Here is a 14,078-nt window from a genome sequence, read left to right on the forward strand (position 1 = left end):
TTCGCCTTTCTCTCTCATCCCGCGACACGATATTTAAAAATGCATTTATTCCCTTCGAGCATATTTTATAAGCCGAGAATAAATAATAATCCACTCGTTACAACACCGTATATCAAATATTGACTACGATATCATCAGTATTATTCACTCTCGAGTGAAAATAAACTTTTTGATGAGCTTTCGGCAAGCATACATTCACCAGCGTACGAGAGATTACGTAGAAAAATATACGTAGCTTGCTGGAAGCTGATTATAGCCTATTTGGAACGTTTAGGAAGAGCGGACACAATCTTTACGGAGCGTGTCGAAATCGTCCAGCAAATCGCTCTTTACGAGCGATCAGTAAAAGTGTTTATAAAATATGCAAAGCAACAAGCAAATGTCTAAATAGTACTCCAGCTATTGAGAAATTTCATGCGTAAGCGAACGATGAGGGAACAGCACGGGAGCGCTCATTTGAACTACAAACACTTCTTGAGTGCTCCTTCCCAACTTCCTGAAAACTTCTCTGATCGCTTTCTTTTCTTCTGCTTCGATACGATATCTTAACGTTTCATTGTTTTATTTCGTCTCTTCGCGGCTTGAACTTTCATATTGCAACTCCCTGTGGCCTTTCGTCATGAGAAATTCAACATTTCGTCCCAACACACACAACTTGAAAATAATATAAATTTTCGATTTTGAAAAGTAATAAAAACACCGTGGAATTTGATGTCTTAGTATGTTAATAGATGCGTTAATAAAACAGCAGAAAAGTTCAAGACTGCTGCGGCAGAATATTACGTCGGCAGAATGTCTGTCTCGATCTCCAAACGTGTAAAGTGCGTTAAAAGTAAAATGTAAATACATGTTAGAGGAAAGTATCTCGCGCACGCACGAGCGTTCAGTGATCTATTACAAGAATAAGTTCTCGCTAATAAGAAACTGGAAACAAAAGCACGCCCGGAACAGCGTATTCCACCGACGATAAAATCTCCCGAGGGGTTGCAACTTCGACGCTTATGCCGTCTCCGCTCTCCCCTTGCTCTTCCCACTCTTGACGGAGGAAGGCAAACAGCTACAGGGTCAGGATATCCCTCGCGAGATAAGGGAGCCAGGACGATCGCGGGGGAAAGCGAATAAATAGCGGCGATAGCGTTTTAGTCGCAAACTTTTTCCTTCTCGCAATGGTAAATGATGGCGCGCCGCACTGCTCCCGACGGAGACGCGGGAATGGGGGTGACGGTTTCCCACGTCTTCTCACTTTCCAGCGACCCGACACCCGTGAAATAGCTTGCACCGAGTGCGTAGACGAAGAAACAAAAACGGGAGAGAGAAAGGGAAAGAGAGAAATAAAACGCGGACTACCGCGTTATCTCTTCTCGTCGGCTTTGTGACCATCGCGAGATTTCATAAACTTATTTCTCGATGTATTCGCAGTGCGGAATGGCGGCGATCGAAGCGAGATATATAGACGAAAAAAGAGAGAGAGAGAGAGAGAGGTTTTATAGAAATTTCTAACTCGACAAATAAATCGCCGCGCGCAAATAAAAGCGAGAAAAAGCGTCGCCCACGACGCAACGGCAGCTTTCTCCGCACAGCTCCGCTCTTCCTCTTTCTCTTTCTCTCTCGCGACTGCTTCGGAAGAGAAGCACGGAGCTCTCGCGCACGCCGGAGAAGATTTTATAACGCTTCACGTAGACGCGCAGACACATAAACAAATATGTTTTGCCCTCCTTCATGAGTTCGCCATTAAAGCGCGTCAGTTGTTTCTGACAGACCCGATATAACCTGCGCTCGTCGCCGCAGGATAAATACTCGCGACGTGCACCTCCGGAGCTCTCTTTCTGGACCGCTTATCCGCTTCCGCTTCCTCTACCACGGGCTTCATCCCTGGTGTCTCTCTCTTTCTCTCCCCGTGTCTCCGTTCTCACGAGCTTGACGTCGGTTTGTTTCACTTCGCCTTAGCTCGTCGGGCCGGATTCATGGATCGTTCGACTTGGCAAGATTAACTTCGTCCTTGCGCGCGTAAGTTAGATCAGAGATTCTCAAAATTCTACGGAACTTTGAGCCGGAATTTTATAAGACTGGAAGTAGCGAGGGTACACGGCTAATAGGAGTTTGAATCGTCAATGAAGGAACGTTTTTAGATAAGATTTATATATATATATATTGTTTGTGCACCTTGTATTATAAAAGAGATAAACGATTCAACCTTAAATTTTAATCTTCCTCGATGAAAGCGAAATGCAGATAAATAAATTTACACGGCAAAGATAAATAAATAACGAAATACGCGAATGTGAATAAAACAAATTCGCTGCTGATAAAATAGAAAAAAATCTCGTTCGATTCGTTAATAAATTTCCGCGATTTCTTGTCTCGTCGGGTTCCTATATTCGCCAATGAAATTTATAATTGCGACTTCCAGAGAGAGAGAGAGAGAATCCTCGTTAAATGCTCCGATATCGCGCATATTGAGATTTTCCATATAAATTTTTATTCGCATTATTTCATCAATCCTATTTGGTGACTGCGAGCGTACTCGGTACTTTCTCTCGCATATATCATAAATATATTTTATTTTAAAATAAATGTTTTATTTTTCGCTATATTGCCGAAAATATCTATTTTTACCCAATAGAAATAAAAGGGGAGATTCAAACGCATCGATCGTGAATTATCGCATTGTTCAGTTAACAGCATACTAATGCATTCGCGAGTCCGCTGCTTTATTTTATTCAATTTTATTTATTGTATCTTTATATAATTATATAATTTTACTGTATTTTTACAAAAACGTAAAATTTCGTGATCCGCCTCTCAATTTTCAGCACAGCGAGCATAAGATTTCACATGATTCATCAAGGGCAATATGTTAAAAGGGCAATATGATTTCCAAAAAGATCTCGTCAAGAGCTGCAATGCCATCGTTTCCCAGCTAACTTGTCGCGTCTCATTCTATGTTTCAGGTCCTGCACATCATAAACGAAGTGCTGGAGCCGGTGCGATCCAATTCGGCGGAGTCGCCAATCTACAACCCCACTGCCTTTCAGTTCTTGAACCAGAGCGAAAATCTCAATTTGGGCGATCACCGTGTACGGTAAGCGTAGATAGAGAGAAAGAGAGAGCGTTCGGCTGGTGCTTCATGACGACGTGACGGTATCAGGATATCGAAGGTTCGAGAGTAGTCCAGCGCATTTAGCCGACGCGAGGCGACGCTTTTCGAGAACGCACGAAGCTGAAAGAATAACGAGAACGTTTGCCGCGTCGGGACAAGGAGAGTTTTTCGCGTCCTTGAATCTCAGAGGAGTGATTCATCCTCGACGCGCTCAGATCGCGTTCAGATAGCGTCATTTCGCGGAGATGTTCTCGGAGAGAAAGCTGCATCGAGGCTCCGTAGATCGTCGTCGTTATTCGAAATTTCGTTTTTGATCTTTAAGTCCTCCAGAGCTGGCCATTTTTTTCTTTCTTTTTTTTTTTAATTTTCACTCTCCAAATTTTATGGTTACGCCGTAAATATTCTATTCTGAATTGGAATATCTCGTGTCGAACCATTACCGTGTCGGCCGCCCTAAAGTATAACTCACACCGGCCCGTCAATTAATGCGCGCACAGTTGCTGATTTAAATATAAATACAAAAACTCGCAGATGAAGAAATAAGCAAGAGGGCGGAATAATTTAAATAACGTAAATAGATGCACGAACTTTTCTCGTTTGTCTTATTAACGTCGGCTGCGTCGTCGTTGCGCCGACATAATTGACCTCTTTCATCTCTTTTCATTCCTCTCTTTTTCTCGCTACTTCTTGCAGTACCTTCCGACAGCGGATCGTCATCGAGAAGAAGGAGGCGATCTTCAAGGCCCAGGGACGTTATACCTTCTTCATCCCCGTTGACGAGGGTTTCAAGGTAAGCGGCTTAGCGACCTTCGTGAATTGATCATCCAGGGGATGATTTTAATATCCTTCCTCGCGGCTCCCTTTAGGAGATTTCGCGGGCAATCGCGTCGCGCCTCGTTTGAAGTGACACGGGGTAATCGAGAGAATGCGCGCGCGCGCATATTCGTTCCAATAGTCCGCGTGTAATCATGGGAGAATGCCTCGCGGAGGAGAAATATCGACGTTGAATAATTCACGACTGATTCGTCGACGGTGATCGGCTCGTCGCAAAGGAATATGTCCAATCGCGGAAGCTGAGGATGCGGCAACGGAAAGCCGTGCTCTCGAGGATTAAGAATTCTCGCGACATGCGAAGTGTCACGAGGAGATAGAAGGGGGTGGAGGACGCGCTTTGAAATAATTACGTGACATAGCGATAGCGCCTCTCAGACACTGCAGGATTTACGCTCGCATTCAAAACGTCCCGTACGGAACATCGTGTTGCAGCGGCGTTACGCGTTGTGACGTTTTACCAGCGGGTGTAAATTATTCCGTGCAGATACACGCGTGGCATTTAGACGTTTCAAACGTCGCATTACAAGTGTGACACATTCTGACATTGTGTGCAAATTCATCTTAATGTTGAACCATCGTTTGTCGCGTACGTGCATCCGTTCTCTCCTTCTCTTTCTGTCTCTGTGACGTTCATTTCGGGAAGTTACTATGCAAAAGTGCGAAATCTTTAGTAGGATGATCCGATCAACGCAGCGCGACGCAACACGTCCGCTGAAAATTCCCGCGTATTCTCGGTACCGTTCGATTAACGCTCCCGAAAGCCGCGAGAATTTAGAATCACCATCCGCTTTTATCACTTTTCCCGAAAAAAGCAGCGCGAAAAAAATCCGCCGCATAGTTAGTCGCCGGTGCTGTAACCCACGCTTTGTCCCGCGAGCTCTCCGCCGAAACTCGCCGCGTTGTAAATTCTATGGTGTTAAAATTTTTAATTTGGTTACCCTCCTCTCTCTCTCTCTCTCTCTCTCTCTCTTTCTCTCTCTCTCCCTCTCTCTCCCTCTCTCTCTCTCTCTCTCTCTCTCTCTCTCTCTCTCTCTCTCTCTCCCCCCCTTTTTTATTCAAGAAATGCCCATTAACTCTCGGCGGACGCGAAAACAATTAAAAATCATGAATCTCGTTTGTACGCGAACTCGCACTCCCACATCCTCTCCCGCGGATTTCATTATTCCCGCATCGCTACACTTCGACGCGAAATCCCGCTTTCTCTCCCGCCGATTTTCAACACCGCGCCTGGCCAGAGTGTAATCCAACTTGGAACGTAAAAGCCGCGACCGGGAGAGCAAACGAGCCACCCCGCGTCAGAAATTACCAAAAGTTTCGCGCCTGTATATGCGTGCTACGATACCGGAACTGGGTCCGAACGGAAAGGCAAAGAAAACACACACATACACACGAAACGCACGCATACACAGCCGCGGGAAGACGGGCGAAGAAAATACAGCGTTCGTTGAGAGCGACGCCGAAGGGTGTAACGACGAAGGGGCGCACGACTCGATCTCGAAAAGTTCCTCTCAACGAGGTCATCGCAACTCGACGGGCCGATATCGGGACCTCTGCGCGCCTCTCGTCGTCGTCGTCGTCGTCGTCGTCGTCGCCTAGGACGACGACGACTTTCGTCGAGGTCGCTACCGCCGCGTTAGGATAGGATTTAAAGTTCGTGGTTCGCGGAAATCGAGTTGCCATGACGACGCGCAGTCGCCGCGTCTTTGTGTCGAAGCGAAGCCCGATGAAAGGATGCGTGTATTCGATAACAAGAAGGCGTGACGTGCGCGCACAAAGCGCGTCGCGCGAGCTTCAACGCGCGAACATTTCGGAACAGTCGCGGCTGTTACGGTTTCATCGTGCGCTCGTACATTCCGTGCAGAATCGCGCCGCTTTTCCGCGCGCGCAATATCAACAGCGGCCGGAAAAAAGCATCTCGAGGAAAATTCTCGAGCTTGAGAAAAAATACTCGCGCGATCGCCGCGCATCCTTGAACGTGCTCCTCACAAAGACGATCCTTCGTTCGCCTGTTACAGCCGGAACCTAGGCCGCAGAAGATCGACCAGCTGGTGATCGACGGCCACGTCATACCCAACCACGTCCTCTTCACCGCGCCAACGCAGGACAACAAGCAGCATGAGACCCTCGTATTCTCCGACAACCTGAAGGTCACCGTCAGCTTCCTGAAGGCGCACAATAAAGGTAATGACGACAGCACCATACTTTCGTTCTCGAATCCACTCTCCGCTCTACAAAAGATCGACATTCGATCGACGTTCGCGATATCTTTATTTTTGGATATCTTAGACTATCGCAGAGAGCGTAGAGGAACGGTTGATTTGGTTCCCGGTACCGCGTCCGTCGTTTCGTCTGAACGTTCCACTTCACTTCTTCAAGGAGTGGAACAATCTGAAACTCTCTGAAGTTTCTCTGAAGAAGCGAAATGGAATATCCAGACGAATCGTGAGAGATAAATTCACGATGGATACCAATCTGGAAATCAAAGCAAGCACCTTAATCTTGTGTTCAACCTCTTTCTCCACCTCGGACGATCTGATTCTTGTGTTAATATGCGATTACGTAGGCGTAGGCGACGACGCGGCTTAATTTGGAGTCAAACGGACGAATTATCGTTGCGAATGAAATTACTCGTTATTCGCGTTATCGCGTTTAACACGACCGGCCCAAGCGCGAGCTTAACGGGGCGATCTACGGTAGACTAAAAGAGAGAGACGTGTCTGCGCTTCGACAGCAGACGCCGTGCCTTAATCGATAGTTCAATTTTCAGTCTACGTCAAATCGAATACACTGGTGGGCGACTCGAACCATCCGACCGGAGTGGTGCTGGCAGAAATAGTGAAGGCGAACATCCCGGTGCGCAACGGCGTGGTTCATCTGATACAACGGCCGCTCATGGTCGTCGACACTACCGTGAGGGATTTCCTGGAGGTCAGTGACCAATCGTTTTATCATTAACGCGATTTCCATGAGGTGTTACTCGAGTCTGCCAACGCTCGTCGATGTGTCGGTTCTATATCCCGTTTGGGGTATTTCAATCGTGCTCAATTCACACCGACCGACACGTACGTGTCTGTCTGCTCTGTCTATGTGAGCGCGTGGTCAATTTTCAAGCACGAAAATTACATTCCTTTTAATCAGAAATGTGATATTAATTCGATCGATTTATTTATGGAATCGCTCCCGCGGTGGGATGAATTTTAACGACCGTCAGCGCGTTAGTCGATAATAATGTTTGACGCACGTTTATTAAATATTGAGAATAACGGAAATAATGCGAAATCAGTCGGCTCAACCGATCTCGCAGAAAGGTGAATTATGATTCGAGCGCGAAGCGCGCCATCGCGCCGCACCGTCGGCCTCGTCATCGGCGTTATTTGCGTTCGCGCTCGTGCTCGTTAAAGTTGATTTACGTTGGAAATATGGCTGCATTTCGTTAGGACGAATTATTAAATGTTACCGTGCGACACGGAGCTCCGCTCCGACGCGGTGTTTAAATGTTAATGTGAATTCGCGCGCCAACGGCGTTAAGACAGTTGTCGCCGTGATATCCGCTCGACGTTGAAGTTCAAAGTTGAAACGATATTGTGTGTGTATGTCGAAACAATAATCTTCCCACCCATTTGCCCTTCCCCCCCCCCTCTCTCTCTCTCTCTCTCTCTCTCTCTCTCTATGTATCTGCCTATCTCAATTCACCTATCTCAATTCTAGCACGAAATTAATAATTTCGTATCTTGCGCGTTGCGATGTGTACATCTGCATTTTGAAATTTGTAGCTCCATGGGGCGTGGATCGTGTAGGAATATTATTTCAATATTTTGCGATGCAGATGTAAATAGATTTGCATTTAGAAAAAACTCTATACTACCACCCCTACATTTTGCGATGCGAACGGGCCCGTATTTGCATTCCGAACGGCAGCGTATTTATTTTGCAAAAATACACGGGCACATTATTCGGCCGAAAATGTTACGCGGCATTATCCGCGTGTTTTTCGCCGAGGCGGGCGAGTCGCGAATCGCCGTAAAAATCCCTTCAGGCTCAAACGAGCGACGCTCGCGGTGATTAGAGGTAAGTGCTCCGCGATAATCGCTTCCGCTGCTCGATTGCTCCGATTGCCGGGCAAAAAGAATCTGGGTCAGTCGAACGCTGGGTTCGCTTTGATTTTCGAGTCGAATCTCGCGTTTATCGCGTTCAACAGAAACAAATCATTCGTCAACGGTGATCACCACCGTCGCTGTTTATGATCCTTCGTCAACGTTCCGGCGGCATTTGCCGGCTCGAGAAAGGTAGAAAATTGGCTGAGCCATTACCTCGTCGATTGAAAAACACCGGTGAACACGTTTGAAACATCGAGAAATCCGCTCGCTGAAATCCACCGCCGGGTCCTCGATCATCCCGTATAACCCGACTAATGCAAACGACACACGTACGCGCGGCGTACCGTGGAAAAAGCGACAGCAATCGACCCGGAAAGCCATCTACTCAGCGGAAGCATTGTGTGACCGGACCGGTCCGGCTCGCTGTTCGAGAGCGAGAGAGAGAACATGCCGCCGAGAAAAAAGATCGAATCTCTAACTTCGTTTAAACCTCCTTACCTCCGCGCGGTGCTCTCTGCGGAATTGAACGCGGTCCTTTGTTTCGTGCTTTTTCCTCCGGCGCAGTCTCTCATTCGCGCCGCACTGGTAAAAGGCACGGCAACTGGGGGCAGCTGGGGAACAGGTCGCCATTGTCGGATTTCGTCGTTTTTCCGCGAGCCGAGCTCGTGTTTGATATCCCGTACGATGCCGAGGTTTTCACGGTCGCTCGAGCGAGCGAGCAACGTCGAGTGATGATTTTCCGTCTCGATTTCGTCGCTGAGGTATACAAGTTTCCCTCCTCGCAGCTTGCCGTCGTCGCTACGCCACGCTCGCGAACCTTTGAGCACTCGGCGACGCGTCGCTCGCGGAGAAAATGTCGCGGTAATCATGAGAGATATAAGGCGCGACGGGCGCGACTCGCGGGAAAAAGCCCGAGTGCAAGCTCCAGTCTGTCACACGGGAGAGAGTTGCCTCTACGCGTGGATGGAGAAAAAATTATTCCTCCATTCCGAGAGACGCACGAGCGAGAATTTTAAATAACTCTAAATATTATTACGTTTGCCTCTCTGTGGAAAATCGGCAACCGGCACCGTCAAACCGAGTCAAACCGTCAAAAATTGGGAGACCGCGTGGCGGGTACGATTGCATTGAAAGAAAAATATCTAGAAAATGAAAAATATTTTTATTTGTTCGGTATTATTAACAGCAGACGTACTCTAATATTTTCACACCGGGAAAAGGTTTTTTTCCTTAACGAGAAAGTTACATTTTCTCAAACTCGTAGCTCTTCGCGAGAGCAATTTTTTTAGGCAACTTAAATGAAAGAATTCAAATCCAAGTGAATATGTTACTGGTACCCATCGAACAAATATCTTTTTGTTTTCTGGACATTTTTTTTTCTCTCAGTGTAAACGTCGACCGACTTATTCCATCATCGACTAGCGAGATATCAGTTTGGTCTCATTTGGTCATCACTTATTCATGGAAATGAGAAAAAAAGAAATAAAATAAATATCGTTTTCTTTTCATTGGATTCAATCTTCATGATGTCTGTGTATTCGATTCGTCACTTTGCATCTTGCCTCCGTTCGCGAAGTCCGGCGCGCCTCAGTTCCGGGCTACGTTCGCCGTCGGCGGCGTCGAGATCCGCGCCGCGAGTGTCTCAAAACAAAGGGCGCGACACGTGATTTCCGCGAGGGATGGTGCAGGTCACGCATGGCGCCGGCACGCCCGCTCGCTCGCTCGCGCTCGCTCGTGCTTCGGGATAAATCACGAGAGAGGTGGGCGAAGAGCGACGGCGGCGAAGCCGCACTCTCGCTGCTGCACCCTTGATCCCGGCGAAATTTCCGCGCGGGCGCTTCATCTCGCTCGCTCGCTCGCTCGCGAGCTGCCAGTGTCTATTATGAATTCAGACCGCGCGATGCATTAGAGGGGCATTAGTATTCGCGGTCCCGATACGTGTATCCCGACGTGACGTGTTTCGCGGAGCCGTGCCGCCGATCTCAAAGGATCCGCGCGGGCGATATTGTGCGCAGGAGGACGACGAAACCGTCGTCGCCGCGGACGCGTAATCGCTGCCGTTCGCGCCGAATGCACGAGCGTGCACATTTTGACACGCGAGCGACGCGAGGGTGCAGGCTAAACGAGGTAATTACCATCGCCCGGAACTTCCCGCATTCCCGCCCGCCTGTCGCCTGCCGAATTGAACGGCCGCCGCGAAGAGCTCGCGAATTCTCAAGTCTGCACACGCGTTGCGTCGATAGTCCGCCGCCGCCGCCGCCGCCGCCGGTGTGTTAGTGCTCAGCTGATTTTCAATTTAGCCGGATGAAGATAACGTGAAGTATGCGAAAACGCTCTTGTGTGTGTTCGATATTTTGCACGCTCGCAACAATGTAGAATCTATTCTTATCTACCAGCGTCGTCTTGGATAACATTTCATTTCGGCGGAGATACCGCTTTTCAATTTCAAATGCAGGCAAATGAGGGCAACATATATTTATGTTATCTCGGTAAAGAGAGATAAGTCGGCGGGGAACTTCATCCGAACGATCATCTGTATAATTCTGCCGAGATAACAGCGAACAACGCTCGGCGCAGATATTCCTCTGGGATTAACACGGCATGGGCTATCGAAATTTACGGCCACGCCGCCGCATTCTCGCGACTCTCGCCCGTTACAATTCCATTCGCTATTTTCATTGGGGAATTCCGTGCGACTGGAGCGACGAACCCGTCATTCATCGCGGATCTGCTGACACGCGCTTCACGTTCACGTCACTGTAATCCTGCGAAAAAAAAGATTCTTCTGGGTAGAACCAATTTATCGGGACATAGCTTAAAATCGAGCAGAGTTTGGACATTTTACACATTTATGTCGATTTGTTTCAACTAGGAGGTTGGAGCTTGTCTCTTTCAAGCCTCAAACGATGACATATATTTTTTAATAAAGGATGTGACAGTTTTGTGCGTGCGCTTTTGTCGTACGAAACGCCGCGATTAATTGATTTATTTAAAATGCACCGCTTCCGTCGCATTTTTTTCATCGGAATTCTCGTCAAATCACTCGATAGGGGAATCGCGCGTTCGAGGCGCTCTGTCCTCCCAGAAATTTTCTGGATTTTTTTAATGAAATTTTTTATGGACCAAAGGGCGGTGTGTGTGTGTGTGTGTTGGTACCCGCGGACGGTCGACCCGCGCGCGCCGGCGATCGTTCATCGACCTGACAAATGAAGATATTATCGTTAACGTTATAACGGGCTCGCGGGTGACCCGGGGGAAAACGACGTTGGACGATCGGCGCGATACTAACCGTTTAAGAACGTGCGGAAAGGCGCCCGCAACGGGCAATTTGTACGGCTGGTGAGAGCATCGCGCACCCTCGCATCGAGATAAGCGGCGTCGGCGGCACGGCGCCAGGAATCTGGCCGGAAATGAGAAAGAGAACGAGCTTTACGGCGATCGTAAAGATTCTATCCGGGCGGGCGCGATTGCGCCCGCCCCTCCCCCCTCCCGTGTATCGTAACGATTCTAATCTCAGCGGGTTCGCGCAGCCGTTTTAGCGCTACGCGGCCTCCGCTCAGGCTAGCGGAGTACGTGCGCGTACTCGAAATAACTCGCGCGATAATTAACTCCCCCCCTCATCTAAGCTCCTGCAAAAACGCTCAATAAGCCTTGTAACGTGACAACATAGTTTATCTAAACGACACTCATTGCAGTTTTATTATTAACCGAGAGGCACACTAATCACCGCACCTAGCGCATATGTCGTACAAAGCTTCGTTATCTACTAAGAAACAGCAATCTTCGTAATCCAATGCGCCGTGTGTAGCGAAAATAGAATTGTAAGGCTCCACGATCGCGGTAGAAATGTTCGGGGCGGTATGAACAGCAAAGTCTAACTTGGTCTTTTTAGCGTAATCTTCGCCGAGATTTTCTAACAACAAGGTCGTAAAGCCGCTGCCAGTGCCACCGCCGCACGATCTACAAAATTAGCTTCACTACTTATACGTATGTAAATTTAATGATACGTAAAAATGTATGAGAGAATATGTATTATTAGAATCAAACGATGTGGAGGCAAAATGATGAGAATCTCGCATCAGTCGAATTACAAACACCTACCTACAGAGTATAAAACCACTCAAATTCGAGCAGTCTTCGCACGTTACGCGAATGCGATCTAACGTGACGTCAATCGCCTCGCGACCGATCGAGTAGTAACCCTTGGCGAAGTTGTTCGCAGCATCTTCCTTGCCCGCGATCAAACATCCTGGACCGAAGAGGTTTCTGTAAGAGCCAGTCTTGATCTCGTCGATCACTGTTGGTTCTAAGTCGATCACCACAGTGCGCGGTGTGAACTTCCCTGTCTAAAGAATTGTACTCAATAGTATTCATCGTCAACCGCCTTGTTATCGACTCATTTATTTTTGGCAAAAGCGGAACAACGTGGAAATCATTATTACATGGGTGTGTTACGTAAATTAAATATATTATATAATTAACATGTTAGAGGGAAAATCAACAAAGGGAAAAATATATTTCTTTTTCAAATAGTAGGAGATACGAACAGAAATATATATATATATATTTTTTTTTCTTTTTCCTTTTATTTTTCGAAGATTTAACGAGATGATACATGATCAACGGGTATTATAAATTACTTCGAATATACGACCAAAATTTGGATTGACTTCCAATATTGAGTAGAATCGTGAACAATCTTGGATATCTATACATATATAATCTACACACAGGGTCTGACAAAAGTTCCGGAACAGCTAATTATTTCAAAAAATAATGATTGTTTAAAACAATGTTTAAAACAAAAGTTGTAGGGCTTGAAAAAAGCTATCAGATATTGATAATTGTTTGACTTTGGAATGGCCTTGGGAAATGTTATCAAGGTCGACATAAAAATCTTAAATGGAAACTCCAAGTTTTTATTACAACGCCTTTTTCCAGCAATTAATTTGTACAACTTTTGTCTGAAACATTTTTTTATTTGCCTAATATTTTTTGAGATATTTAAGGATAACTTGGTAACTTTTTCAATATTTAACTTACGATATCTCGCTAACTGTTTGTCAGGATAAAAAAATAGTACTAGACTTTTCTATTCTATTTGATCTCAAAAATATATTGATACAATAATACTCTATTTTTTGTTAATTTACCGAACTTACTGAAATTTCAAAACCATCAAATTAACAAAAGTCAGGGCGCTATTGTACCAATATATTCTTGAGACCAAGTAGAATAGAAAAGTCTAGTACCATTTTTTATCCCGACAAATAGTTAGCGAGATATCGTAAGTTAAATATTAAAAAAGTTACCAAGTTATCCTTAAATGTCTCAAAAAATATTAGGCAAATAAAAAATGTTTCAGAGAAAAATTGTCTAAATTAATTGGTGGAAAAAGACGGTGTAATAAAAAATTGGAATTTCCATTTAAGATTTTTATGTCGACCTTGATAACGTTTCTCAAGGTCATTCCAAGGTCAAACAATATCTGATACCTTTTTTTTAAACTCTACAACTTTTGTTTCAAACATTGTTTTAAACAATCATTATTTTTTGAAATAATTAGTCGTTCCGGAACTTTTGACAGACCCTATATACAGGGAATATATGTGTATATACGCTGAGAAATTGGAATTTACCTCCGACGGTGAGAAAAATGAGCAGTATAAATCATCCGATGGTCTAAATCCTTTATAGAGAAACCCATCGGGTCTAATTCCATGCTCGAGACAAAGCAATTCCCAGCAAGCATTTGAAATTTGTGTTCCAGCTTGCCCCACAAAGATCGAAACTGCCTCACGATAGGGACTCATCGAGCCATGTTACTGTGATTTATTTCATAACACACAAAAATCTTTATTTGCACCAAGAAATGACAAAATTGTCAAAATATTATTTAATTTGATACATGTTTTTCCTAAAGCAATTGACAAAATTGAACAAAAATTTTAAACTGTCATTTCGATGAAATTAACAGATGTTCATTTGCAATTTAGATGTGTCATACTCGAGACTAAATACAGAAAAACATGCGGAAGTTGACATGC

General features: G+C 45.8%; 3 protein-coding genes across 3 annotated transcripts in view; 2 read left to right on the plus strand and 1 right to left on the minus strand.

Annotated features, from left to right (window-relative positions):
• The window catches only part of LOC112588045 (fasciclin-1-like), a 244,634-nt gene extending 237,060 nt beyond the window's left edge, over positions 1-7,574 (plus strand). Inside the window, exons 4-7 of the mRNA XM_025299245.1 lie at positions 2,952-3,082; positions 3,794-3,890; positions 5,950-6,115; positions 6,702-7,574. Of these exons, the coding sequence (XP_025155030.1) occupies positions 2,952-3,082; positions 3,794-3,890; positions 5,950-6,115; positions 6,702-6,889 (582 nt within the window). The 3' untranslated portion in view covers positions 6,890-7,574. The remainder of the gene's footprint in view (positions 1-2,951; positions 3,083-3,793; positions 3,891-5,949; positions 6,116-6,701) is intronic.
• Positions 7,575-11,668: 4,094 nt separating this feature from the next.
• Positions 11,669-13,844, minus strand: LOC112588686 (tubulin alpha-3 chain-like). The gene is made up of 3 exons (XM_025299360.1): positions 13,671-13,844; positions 12,133-12,377; positions 11,669-11,991 (listed from the first exon to the last, which is right to left on the minus strand). The coding sequence occupies exons 1-3, from the start codon at positions 13,842-13,844 to the stop codon at positions 11,751-11,753; spliced, it is 660 nt and encodes a 219-aa protein (XP_025155145.1). The 3' UTR covers positions 11,669-11,750.
• Positions 13,845-13,850: 6 nt separating this feature from the next.
• LOC105184052 (tubulin alpha chain) overlaps positions 13,851-14,078 on the plus strand; it is a 13,876-nt gene continuing 13,648 nt past the window's right edge. The window contains exon 1 of the mRNA XM_025299369.1: positions 13,851-13,858. Coding sequence (XP_025155154.1) covers positions 13,851-13,858 — 8 coding nt within the window. The remainder of the gene's footprint in view (positions 13,859-14,078) is intronic.

The sequence above is a fragment of the Harpegnathos saltator genome, unplaced genomic scaffold (assembly GCF_003227715.2).
Source record: "Harpegnathos saltator strain DR-91 unplaced genomic scaffold, Hsal_v8.6 scaffold103, whole genome shotgun sequence".
In the NCBI taxonomy this organism is placed as follows: Eukaryota; Metazoa; Arthropoda; class Insecta; order Hymenoptera; family Formicidae; genus Harpegnathos; species Harpegnathos saltator.